This window comes from Leptopilina heterotoma, unplaced genomic scaffold, assembly GCF_015476425.1.
Source record: "Leptopilina heterotoma isolate Lh14 unplaced genomic scaffold, ASM1547642v1 Lhet_52, whole genome shotgun sequence".
NCBI classification, from domain to species: domain Eukaryota; kingdom Metazoa; phylum Arthropoda; class Insecta; order Hymenoptera; family Figitidae; genus Leptopilina; species Leptopilina heterotoma.
In genome coordinates, this window is record NW_025111114.1 from 4,769,733 (window position 1) to 4,782,604 (window position 12,872).

The window sequence follows — 12,872 nt, forward strand, 5'->3', positions numbered from 1 at the left end:
AATGTAATAAGATTTATTGCAAAATGAAAATTTAATGGTAATGATTAAAGTTATATAATTATTTTAATTTCAATTTATAATTATTTTATAATTTACTTTTATTATAAATTAAAAGAAAATTACATTTACCTCCAATAATAGATTATATTTACCTCATCAATAATATTTAAAACAATTTAACAAGTATAAAAAATTTCCAACGTTAAATATATTCTTTACAATATATACAAAAATAATATTTTTTTTACCTTTTTATAAAAAAAATAATATATTTTTTTAATTATCACTGTGAACTTAATTGCGAGTAAAAAAGTGCAATCGCTGGATCTTCACTCTCGCATGTAATTAAAATATCACGAAATTTATCGAGAATTTGTAATAATTGTGAACGACGAATATTTTCCAAGTACATAATTTCTTCTAAATGATGTCCACCACGAAAATAACCGTGTCGACAGAGTTTATCGAGTAAAATAATATCGTCCGATGGAATTGAATAACTTTCCGGTTGAAAATCATAAATTCCATCCTCCTTGTGAATTGAGAGGGACATGTCTGTTTTTGAATCGCTCGGCGTTCCTTTTGGTGTATCGCTCAGACTCCAACTGCTGTCTTCCTGTTGATGTCCATTTTCATTTTCTACCGTTCCTGTTGGACTCGACGTGTCCGAAGACTTCGCATCCTTGTGGAAAAGATTTTTTTTTAATTAACAGGTCTCGAACTAAGTGAAAGTATATTTAAAAATATGGACTTTATGGACCAAAAATGAAAAATTAGGGACCAATTACTGACAAAAATATAATCAGTCCGAGTCAAATAAAAGAACATTTTACTTAAAACTAGAAATTAAATTTTTCATAATTCTATGAAACATGAAGATATTGATAACTTCGAGTATTCGACTCGGAGTCATCGATGAGTTTTATTATTTGTTAAAATAATTGAATTCTTAAGAAGAATTTTATTATTCTTGAACAATATTTAATTCATTTTTAAATCTAATTTTCTTAGAAAATTCTACGAGAATTAAATTATAAAAAAAAAACAAAATTAATAAATAATTTATTGAATAATTGAATTTTTCTTAAAATTGAATTCCCATAAAGAATTTTATTAATAAATTTTTAAATAATTGAATTCTTTTGACGAATTTTACTATTTACAAAAATAATTTAATTCTTACGCAGAATTTTATTATTTATGAAGATTTATTAAAATTTTTGAAATTAATTCAATTTCTGTGAAGTATTTTGTTTTTTATAAAGATAATTGGAATTCTTGGGAAATATTTTGTTAAAATTTTTGGAAATAATTGAATTTTTGCATATAATTTTATTATTTATGAAAATAATTGAATTCTTTTAAAGGATTTTCTTAACATTTTTGGAAATAATTGAATTCTTTTAAAAAATTTTCTTAGCGTTTTTGAAAATAATTGAATTTCTGCAAAGAATTTTATTATTTTATAGAAATTAATTAATTTGTTTTGAAGAATTTTACAATTTATAAAAATAATTGAATTCTTGCGCAGAATTTTATTATTTAAGAAGATATTTGAATTTTTAGGAGAATTTTATTAAAATTTTTGTAAATAATTTAATTTCTGCAATGAATTTTATTTTTACAAAGATAATTTTATTTACGTCAATAATTTGTTTAAATTTTTTGAAAATAATTTAATTTCAGAAAAGAATTTTATTATTTGTGAAAATAATTGAATTCTTTTGACGAATTTTACTATTTACAAAAATAATTTAATTCTTACGCAGAATTTTATTATTTTTGAAGATATTTGAATTTTTAGGAGAATTTAATTAAAATTTTTGAAAATAATTCAATTTCTGTGAAGAATTTTGTTTTTTATAAAGATAATTGAATTCTTGGGTAAAATTTTGTTAAAGTTTTTGGAAATAATTGAATTTCTGCATAGAATTTTATTATTTATGAAAATAATTTAATTCTTTCAAAGGATTTTCTTAACATTTTTGGAAATAATTGAATTCTTTTAAAGGATTTTCTTAACGTTTTTGGAAATAATTAAATTTCTGCAAAGAATTTTATTTTTACAAAGATAAATTTCATTTTCGTTAATAATTTGTTTAAAGTTTTTGAAAATAATTGAATTTCTGAGAAGAATTTTAGTATTTATGAAAATAATTGAATGACTGCGAGGAAAGTTATATAGAATTTGTATATAATTAAATCTCTGTGAAATGTTTATTATTTTATGAAAATAATTAAAGGTTTGCGTAGAATTTTATTAATTTTTTTTTTAAATAATTGAATTCTTTTGAAAAATTTTATTAAAATAGTAGATATTGAAAATCATTTAATTGAGGACAATTTTTTAAAATAATTAAAATTTTGCCAAGAATTTTATTTATCAAAATTTTTGAAAATAATTGAATTTCGGAGATATATTTAATTATTTCTAAAGATAATTGAAATTTTGACGAAAATTTTTAAAAATTTAGAATATAATTGAATTTCTGAGAAGAATTTGATTGCTTTTGAAAATTAAAGGAATTTTTGCATTCATTTGTAATTTTTTCTAAAATTCTCCAAATTATATCGTACAATTTATGAACTTTTCGTCCTTTTTCAATCAAATTACGGATTTCTTTCAATTTCTTGAAAATTAAAATTTCTTCAATTCTTTGAATTTCTCGAAAAGTAAAAATCGTTCAATTCTTTCAATTTCTCTAAAAGTAAAAATTACCTTTAAAGAAATTGAAAGACTTGAAAGAAATAAAATAAGAAATTTACTTTAGTTAAAAATTAATTTAAATTAAACCTTAATTATTCGACCATGAGCCGTCGGCATATATTGCACGTAAGTGTGTAACTGCAGCAAAAGATGATATTTTAGCATCCAAATAATAATTTTCACCAATTGCGTCTGTTGTTGTGGTTGATTCAGAGGATTTAGTTTTTGACTAATCGACGTTGGAAGAGAAAAATCACTCAGAACCTTAAAAAATATTGTACAAAGTTTTAATTTTAATTTTAATTTTAATTAGGATTTCAAAAAAAATAAATTAATAACTTACTTGTAAGAGACACAATCCTGGAAATTGTTCGGAAAACATTTCCAATAATTGATTCGTTATAATTGCATCCGGTGAGACAACGTAAACATTACTTTCGCAAAGTGGATAAATAATAGTTGCCTTCGCCCAATAAACTAAATGTCCAGTTAATTGAAAAACTTGAGATAACGTGAGATCCGAATCAGCAGCTAAAGTTTGCAGACTCTTTAGAGGATTATACATTTGAATCATTCGCCTCAGCGCTGGCGATGAATCCGAAGGAAGAGATTCCAATAATTCCAGAGGCTCGATCAACAATAGCAAACCATGATAGGGCCTCAAACTTTTCAAGCATCTTTGAAATTAACATTCAATTAATAAAATTTAATTTAATTATAATTCGATTTTTACTTACAATTTTCAAATTGTAAATTGTAAAAATTGTAAAATTTTCAAATAAACCAAATAGTCACTCGATTCAGAGGAAATGAAAACTGACCTGTCAATCATTTCTGGATTCATGATAAAGCCTTTTTTGTGGGACTGATGAACTTTTTGCGGCAGGCAAAAACTGACTTGAATCCATTTATTGATCATAATATTAATTACTCCGGTTGTACTCAGACTGTTGAAAACTGATTTCAAATCGCGAGCGAGAGAACTTTTTTGCAGTATCACTTCGTATGGCGATTCGTCCCCGTCGCTCTCCTCTTCTGAACTGAAAACGTCAATTATTTATTTATCGAGAAAAAATAAAGTCGATATTTCTTTTATTATTCTTACCGAGCAGCTGCTTCATCGTGTGTGGATACCATCATTTTAATTTCTTCACTAAGATATCCGCATCGCTTCTCCTCGTGCCTTAATGCGATCCCAAGTCTAGTAAGAAGTTTAAATTCAATTAATTTGAATCTAAAGTTAATTGACTTAAATTTAAACTCAATGAATTTGAATGTAACGTTAATGAATTCAGGCTTCGCACTCATCTACTAAAATCTGTTATTTACTACTTTTCTTACGATTGGCTACTATTTGGATACTTTTTTTAAAATTTGTGACTCTACTGTAATGAAAAAATAAAACCAAAAAAGAACAAACCTTCTGCTAAGATCGTAATAACATTTCACAACCGAATGAGTGGCTTGTGCTTGAAGAGCGAAAACAACATTGACCAACATTGACGAATTTGTTTCTTTTGTTCCTCGCGATGAAAGAAGCGTTGGATGTCCAACAAAACGTACATTATTTACTTTTAATTCAAATTTCAATTCACATAATTCAGGTTTCACTGCAAATAACGTCGATAGAACTTCATCTGATAATCCCGTAAGATTCCCATTCGTTATATTCGACGTAGGAAATGGCAACGACTGTACAAAAAAAAAAATTACAATAATATAATAATAATCGAAATATTAGCAAAATAATTATTTTTGGTAAAAAAAATAAATAATAATAAACTGTACTATGAATGGAAAAAAAAGGAATCATTTCCCACCTGTAGTAGATCTTCATTTATAATTAACGAATAAGGATTCTTTCGTTTTGTACATTGATTTGAATCTCTTTCATGATTAGTTGTATGTGGATAACGAAAAAGCATCCTGTCACCTTTACTGTCACTTTTAACAAGAATAATACTCAGTGGATTTATTTCCATGACTTAAAACGAAACAAACACAAACAATTTAAAAGTGAGGTTATGAACAGTAAACAACTTAGTTTTTCAATGTATTATACTTTTTTTATTTTCTCCGTTTTCTCCTTAATTATTAATTATTAACGAGATTTTGCTTATAGAGAAATTGAATTCTTTTTTATATTAATTTATCGTTGCAATAAAAAAGTGTAATATTCAACTGTCAAATCTGTCAAACTATTTACATCCATTCTCACACATGCGCCCGTCTCGTCCTCTCGTCACACTAAAAAAACTAAAAGTATGCAAATAACTTCTTTTTTCTGTCAAAATATTCGATTTGTTTTCCGATTTTTTTAATTTTTCGACTTATAAATATTCGAAAATCTCTAAAATAATTAATTTTCGTCGTCGTTTTTTTCATAATATTTAAATTTGCCGCGGTTTGGATCACGTGTCTTTTACTAAATTTTCATTGGTCGCTCACTTGCACTTCTTGCTCACTTCCGGTCTTCGCCTCTTCGGGAAACTTTCGAGTGTGTGGACGACGCTCAAGAAAAGGTTAATTTACCCGTTTACCCCCTTTTTAAGTATTTTCACTACAATTTTCGTCAATCACCTATTTATTTGATAGTAATTCATTTGTTTAAATTGTTTAAATTAAAATGAAAATACCAATAAAGTCTGTAAACAATGAGTAAAGTAAAATATAAACAGTGACATTCGATAATATAAACTGTCAAACTATGGAAATTTCAACTGTTGGTCAATGTGTACTAGAGTTGGTGAGTATAAATTATTATTTCTTTATTGCAAATTACTTGTTATTGTTATTTTTTATTATTTTCCTTCTTCTAAGATTTTAAATGCTCTTGATGCGAAAACAACTGGAATTGCAGTTCGTTTTGACAGTGATAAGAAAAAAATTCAAGTCATTGATAGCGGAGAAGGAATTCCTCCCGATGTTCTCATGAGAATTGGAGAAATTGAGAAAAAGAATGGAAGTGCAAGAGTAACGTGTTACACTCATTCGAAAAGAGGTGAAAGTTTAAGGCAAATTATTGATCTTTCGGAAATTTGCCTTATCACTTCGAAACATGTCCATTCGCCAACTTATGAAAAGGAATTTAGAATTGGAGAATCTCCGACTTTCTTGAAAACAAATTGGCTTACTAAAGGAACAGTTGTGACGATTTATGGATTCGATGGTTCTGGTTGGGATTCTGCTTTAAATCGAATTTATTTTGTTATCACATCGTTGGCTTTACTCTACACTGATGTAAAGATTTTATTTTAATTATTGTTTGTTAATTAATTTAATTAATTAACAAAAATTTTGTTTGTTAACAGGGTTGCTACGCAACCTGGAAAACCTGAAAATTATTGAAATATAATTTTACAAATATTAATTAATTCAATTTTAAAAGAGATGCATTTACAATTTTCATAAATAAATCCACTTCAAATGGTTGTAATATTTGAAAATTTGTAAAATTTCAATTTTCAATGAATTTAATTAGAAAAAAATCTTTTTGAAAAGATAAAGAATTCAAATTCTTCTGAAATTAGTTAAATTTTTTAATATATATTTAATTGATTTAATTTTAATTAATTAAATTTTTTCGAATAATTCTACTTTTGAAAAAATTTGTAAATAAATTTGTAGTTTAAAAAACCTCGAAAAATTCCGTTTTTTAACCTGGAAAAGTCAGAGAATTTGAAAAATGAGCAAAAGCGTGGCAACCCTGGTAAATTAACTAAAATTCTGTTAGTAAATTAATTTTTTTGTTTTGTAGGTTTCATTCACTCTTCAAGATCAAAAGAACGATAAACTCATTGTTGCAATTAACAAACCACACGAACCGTACAGTATTTTAAACTTTATTTGCCGACAAACAATTCCTTTAAAAACAAGCTGGCATTTAAGTAGTGAAAAATCATTCGGTTTCAAGATTTGCGGCTATATTGGCTTTCTGGAAACAAAATCGAGTCTTGTTCGCAATATCTTTATAAACAGAAGATCGGCGAATTGTTTACAAATGCAAAAATTAATTCTCGAAACAGTGAAAGAACTCAGTGACGACGAATTGAAAATTTCGATAGAAAATCTTTATTTCGTCATTTTTATTCAATGCTCAGAATCGGATTTTATTTTATCCAGCTATGAGGGAAGAACTTTTGTTATTTTCGAAGAATGGAGGAAATTTGCCGACATTGTGAAAAATTGCATTCTAGACACTGTGAGAATTAATTCCGACAAATTTACCGAACCAGGAAGAAGTTCTTTTCAAGAGAATTCTAAACCCTACGAGTCTTGTAAGTTACTGACTTCATTTTTTCTATTACTAGTGAAATTATTTCTAATATTCGAACCATTTTTTTTTTCTAGACAAGAAGAAAGAAATTTCTTTGGAGAAAGCAAATAATTTCATAACTCAAAGATCAGACCAAGAAAATTGTTCCAAAGTTTCCAATCAACTTTTCGAGGAGAAAATGATATCGATAGCTACGCAAACTTCAGCGAGGAAATTCGATTTGAAAAAAAATCTAAAGACGAAAAAATCGGAAATAAAATCAAAGCACAATATCAAAAAGACTGAACCATTTTCAAAGAAAGGGGTGAATTTCGAAACAAATGAAAAGAAAAAGAAAGCGATATTAAAATTGATTAAAGATTCTCAAGAAACTTCGGAAAATCCATTGAAGACAAAGTTGAAAAAATCACAAAATTTGAAAAAAAGTTCAAATGACATTTTTAATCGACAAGTGGATGAAAAACCGTTTTCAAAGAAAGGGGGAAATTTCGAAACAAATGGAAAGAAAAGGAAAAAGTTATTAAAATTGATAGATTCTCAAGAAACTTGTGAAAATCCATTGAAGACAAAGTTGAAAAAATTTCCATCACAAATTATGAAAAGAAGTTTAAATGACATTTTTAATCGACAAGTCAGTAAATCTTCAACTCTTAATAAGCCGATAATTGCAAAAAATGCCAGGCTCAAAGAAAATGTGAAGGAAACGAAGAAAATTTTAGCCGAAAGAAAATTAAAATCCAAGAAAAATGTCATTTTGCAAAAAAACGAGAAGAATTCGTTTAGAAAACCGTTTGGCAGTCATAAAATCACAATGACTCAACTTTCCTTTCTCAAAAAGAATCGTCGCGATAAATTACGAGAGCAGAGACAAAAAAGAGAAGAAGAGAAGCAAAATGCTTTGAAAAGAAAACAAGAGGAAACAAATTTCGAAATCAATCCTGAAATAAGGCCAAAAAAAATTAAACTCAACAACGAATCGCAAAGAATAAATCACGAAATTATTGAACAATTCTTGAAAAGTCAAACTCGAGAAATGGATGAAGAAGAAGAATTTCAACAAGACCACGAGCAAATTTTCCCGAAAAATCGACACAAAGCTTTATTTTCAAATCTATTTCCCGATGAGAAATTTGTAAATAAAATTCAAAATCAAACGCAAGATGACGTGGATCGAAAAAAAGTGAAAATAGTGCAAGATATAAAAATTAATCCCGAGGATGAATTTATGAAAAGATTGAAAATCATACGAGAGGAAAGAAAACGAGATCAACAGTTGCAGAAAAAGGAAAATTTCGATTCGCAACTAAAATTCATCTCCCATGACGAATTTAAAAAATTAAAAATCGACGAATCGAAGAACAATAAAAGTAACATCTGGCTAAAGAGAAAAGAGGAAAATAATGTAATTTATCCCGAAGAAAAAGTATTCCACGTCGATAAATTAAAAGAATTGAATGATTATCAAACACTCATTAAGCGTATGCGAAGAAATCGTCAATATTTAGACGAAACAATCGATCAGAGGAGGGGTATTTTTAAAAAATCGAAAAGCGACGAATTAACGAATAAATTAGAGAAAAGAGTTCAATTGAAAAACAGAGAAAAGAATCAAATTCATGATGTAGAAACAAATCAACGATGGCAAAAGGAATTCAATTCGATGGAGAATTTCAATAGAGAGAAGGACGACTCAATGTTCTTAAGACCTAAAGAAACAGATCAACGATGCCAAAAGAAATTCAATTCAATGGAAAATATTATTAAGGAAAAGGACTCAATTTTATTAAGACAGAAGGATCTAAATTTCCATCCAAAGAATCAAGGAATTAAAATTTTCAACGAGGATAATCGATTTTCGCAGAGGGAGGAAATTTCCGAAATAGCAAAAACAAGACATAATGATGAAAAATCAGTTGTTTCAAATCAAGACACTGTTCATCAATTTGTTACAGGTGAGAATAAATTCGAATTTATTAATTCTTTTTTTTATATAAACTTTTGTCAACAATAAATTGATTTAGAACATTGCAGCCAACTTTCTGAATGGTCTGACTGGAATTACGTCGTCCCTGTTTCCAAAGATTCTATTCAAATCTCTGAATCAAAAAAAGTAGACTATCATCGTTTATATTATTTTTTGCCGCCAATATTCAACTCAATGCTACCATTTGGGAAATTTCATATTCTATCAAAGACAAATATTCAAAATATTGACGGGGAAAATATTCCAACTATTTTTAAACCACAATTAAAAGGTGAGTTAATTATTAAATTAGATAATTTAATGAATTTTAGTCAAGGAAGAACAAAATTTATGTAGCAACCCTGTTATTTTTATTATTCAATTTAATAAATTTAGATATGAAAATATTTTGTTGCAGCCGATCAAATTGTCAGTCGTTATCAAAATTTGAATGTGAGACTTTGCCTTGTTTCACGTCCGAATGAATTTAAATTGAATCGAAAAACATTATATTCAATTGAAGTAAGTTGAAAATCTATATTTTAATAAAATTGTGGTATTGCTTTTTTATTATACCAAACTTTATAAATAATTTTTCTTTTTAAATGTTTTTTAAATTCTTTAAAATAATTGAGTTGTTTTAAAGAATTTATTTCAATTTTTTTGAAAATAATGGGAAGTTTTTTTTAAATAATTTTTACTGAAAATTTTCAAAGTACATATATGTAATTGAATTTTATCAAGAATTCAATTATTTTTCATAATTGTAATAAAATTCTTTGCAAAAATTACATATTTATAAATAATAAAAATCTTCGTAAAAAATTTAATTATTTTAATATAAATAATAAAATTCTTATCAGGATTTCACTTATTTTCAATACAATTTTAATTAATTTTTTTGAAAATTTCAATTATTTTTAAAAATTTTTAAAAATGCTCCGAGAAAATTCAATTATTTTAAAAAATAATTAAGTTTTTCACAAGAGTTCAATTATTTAAAAAACTTAAAATTCAATTCAAGAATTCCAGGAAAAATTAAATTATTTTTAAACATTCTTTTTAAATTCTTCGAAAAAATTCAATAATATCAATAAATAGTACATTTTTCAAAGGAATTCAATTATTTTAAATACAAATTTAATAAAATTCTTCTCAAAAATTCATTTATTTTTTTAAATTTTGCAAAAATTCAATTATTTGTATAGAAATAATACATTTTTTCGCAGGGATTCAATTATTTAAAAAAAATTTCATAAAATTCTTTACCAGAATTTAATTATTTTCAGAACTAATTAAATTGTCGATGTACTAAAAATCACTGAATTCTTGTAATGAATTTATAAACAAATTTGATAATTAAATTGAAATATTCAATTATATTAAAATTATTCATAGAAAAATAAATTATTTTAAACAATCTTATTAGAGTTTTCGTAAATAATTAATTTTTTTTTAAGAATTTCATTAAATTTCGTAAAAATAATGAATTTTTTAAAAGTAATTTTAATTGAAAATTTAGAAAATAATTGAAATTTACAAAGAAATGTTATTGAAAACTTTTGAGAACAATTGAATTGTTTAGAAATATTTTATTATAATTTTTAAAAAGAATTGTACCCGTTAGAGAAATTTTATTAAAATTATCTTGAATATAATTGAATTTTCCTAGAAATTTTATTACAATTGTATCGAAAATAATTGAATTTCTCAGAAAAATTTTATTATTTACAAAAATAATTGAATTCTTGCAAAGAATGTTATAATTTATAAAAATAATTGAATTGTTTCGAAGAATTTTTTTATCAGAATTGTTGAAAATAATTGAATTTTTACTAAATCTCTTAAAATTGTTTTGAAAATAATTGAATTCCATTGAAGAATTTTATTGTTTATGTTAATATTTTAATTCTTGCGAAGAATTTTCTTATTTATGAAAATAATTGAATTCTTGCGGAGGATTTTACAATTTATAAAAATAATTGAATTGCTTCGAAGAATTTTATCCAAATTTTTTAAAATAATTGAATTTTTAAAAAAATTTTTTAAATAATGATTTTTTTTAAAGAATTTAATTAAAATTGTTGGAAATAATTGAATTTATGTTAAAATTCTTGAAAATATGTAATTGAAATTTACAAAAATTTTATTTCGGAAAAAATAAAATAGTTTAGAAAACTTTTATTACAATTTTTAAAAATAATTGGATTTTTGTTGAAACTCTCGAAAATAATTGAATTTAAATAATATTTTTAATTAAAGATAATTGTATTCTTTTGAGATATTTTATTAAAATTGTATTGAAAATAATTGGATAAAAATCTTATTATTTATGCAAATAATTAAAATCCTTTCAAGAATTTTCTTATTTATGAAAATATTTTAATTTTTGCGAAAAATTTTCTTATTTATGAAAATAATTGAATTCTTGCGGGCGATTTTACAATTTAGAAAAATTTTAATTGTTGTAAAGAATTTTAACCGAATTTTCGGAAATAATTGAATTCTTTGAAGAAATGTTATTAAAAATTTTGAAAATAATTCTTTTTTTTTTAAATTCATCAAAATTGTTGATAATTCTTGAAAATAATCGAATTTAATAATTATTTTTAAAAATAATTCTATTCTTTCAAGAAATTTTATTAAAATTGGATTGAAAATAATTGACTTTCTCCAAAGAATTTTCTAATTTTTGAGAAGAATTTTCTTATTTATGAAAATAATTGAATTCTTGCGGTCGATTTTACAATTTATAAAGATTTGAATTGTTTCGAAGAATATTATCCGAATTTTTGAAAGTAATTGAATTCTTTAAAGGAATTTTATTTAAAAATTTTGAAAATAATTCGTTTTCTTAAAAAATTTCATCAAAATTATTAAAAAATAATTGAATTTATATTAAAATTATTGAAAATAATCGAATTTATATTAAAATTCTTGAAAATAATCGAATTTAATTAATATTTTTAAAAATAATTGTATTCTTTCTAATAATTTTATTAAAATTGTTCTGAAAATTTTTGAATTTCTCGAAAAAAATTTTATTATTTATGAGAATAGAAATTAAATTATTGCGAAAATGTTTTGAAAAATAGTAATCAAGAATATTTAATTATGTACCTACTTAATAAGTGAATTCTTAAAATTTTGAATCTGTAATCATTCAAAAATTGACGTTTATTCTTGAAAATATAAATTTTTTTAATTTACAAAATAATAAAAAATGGAATACCAGGTTTTATTTAAAATTAAAAATTGTATTTTTTCTTCTTCGAATATATAATAAATATAAAAATTTCTTCCAGATCTTGAGACAAATTAATTCTGAATTTATTGCTGCGATTGGAATTCAAGATAATTCGAGATTATTATTAATGATCGATCAACATGCGGCTGATGAAAGAATTCGTTACGAGGATCTTCTTCAAAGTAAATTTACTTTCAAATATTTAAATTTTCTTCTAAAAAATATTTTTAATAAATAGTAAATAAATTTTTAAAAAAATTCTATTTTCCAGACTATAGAATTGATAGAACGAAACAATACTATTCAATTGTCCTGGATCATCCAATTTTGATAACTGACATGGAACCAGAGAAAATTAAATTACTTATTACAAATAGAAATTTACTTGGAAAATTTGGCGTTCAATTAATATCGAATTCCGTTGATTTATTGATGGTGACAAACGTGCCTCGTTGTTTTCTCCGAAGGAAAAGTGAATACAGTGAATTTAAATTATTCTGCTCAGTGAAGAATCTTCTCCTTGAAATTGCCGAGAGTCTTGAGAGTACAAATGGCGTTTCTATTTTACCGAAATCAATACATAATTCAATTGCATCCGAAGCTTGTCGAGGTAAATTTTTATATTTTAAAAAAATTAGGAAACCAAAAATACTTCCATTAAAATTTTTATTCTACGATA

The 12,872-nt window shown here is 24.6% G+C and overlaps 2 protein-coding genes across 3 annotated transcripts in view; one reads left to right on the plus strand and one right to left on the minus strand.

The window, feature by feature from the left end:
* Positions 1-104: 104 nt before the first annotated feature.
* LOC122508060 (GATOR complex protein NPRL3) lies at positions 105-4,932 on the minus strand. The gene is made up of 7 exons (XM_043621148.1): positions 4,528-4,932; positions 4,128-4,399; positions 3,813-3,908; positions 3,529-3,747; positions 3,051-3,384; positions 2,795-2,971; positions 105-682 (listed from the first exon to the last, which is right to left on the minus strand). The coding sequence occupies exons 1-7, from the start codon at positions 4,687-4,689 to the stop codon at positions 284-286; spliced, it is 1,659 nt and encodes a 552-aa protein (XP_043477083.1). The 5' UTR covers positions 4,690-4,932; the 3' UTR covers positions 105-283.
* A 261-nt stretch (positions 4,933-5,193) lies between these two features.
* The window catches only part of LOC122508061 (DNA mismatch repair protein Mlh3-like), a 35,918-nt gene continuing 28,239 nt past the window's right edge, over positions 5,194-12,872 (plus strand). For both annotated transcript variants that reach the window (XM_043621150.1, XM_043621149.1), the window contains exons 1-8: positions 5,194-5,453; positions 5,528-5,947; positions 6,465-6,984; positions 7,058-8,935; positions 9,005-9,238; positions 9,365-9,468; positions 12,252-12,375; positions 12,465-12,803. In XM_043621150.1, coding sequence (XP_043477085.1) covers positions 5,415-5,453; positions 5,528-5,947; positions 6,465-6,984; positions 7,058-8,935; positions 9,005-9,238; positions 9,365-9,468; positions 12,252-12,375; positions 12,465-12,803 — 3,658 coding nt within the window. In that variant the 5' untranslated portion in view covers positions 5,194-5,414. The remainder of the gene's footprint in view (positions 5,454-5,527; positions 5,948-6,464; positions 6,985-7,057; positions 8,936-9,004; positions 9,239-9,364; positions 9,469-12,251; positions 12,376-12,464; positions 12,804-12,872) is intronic.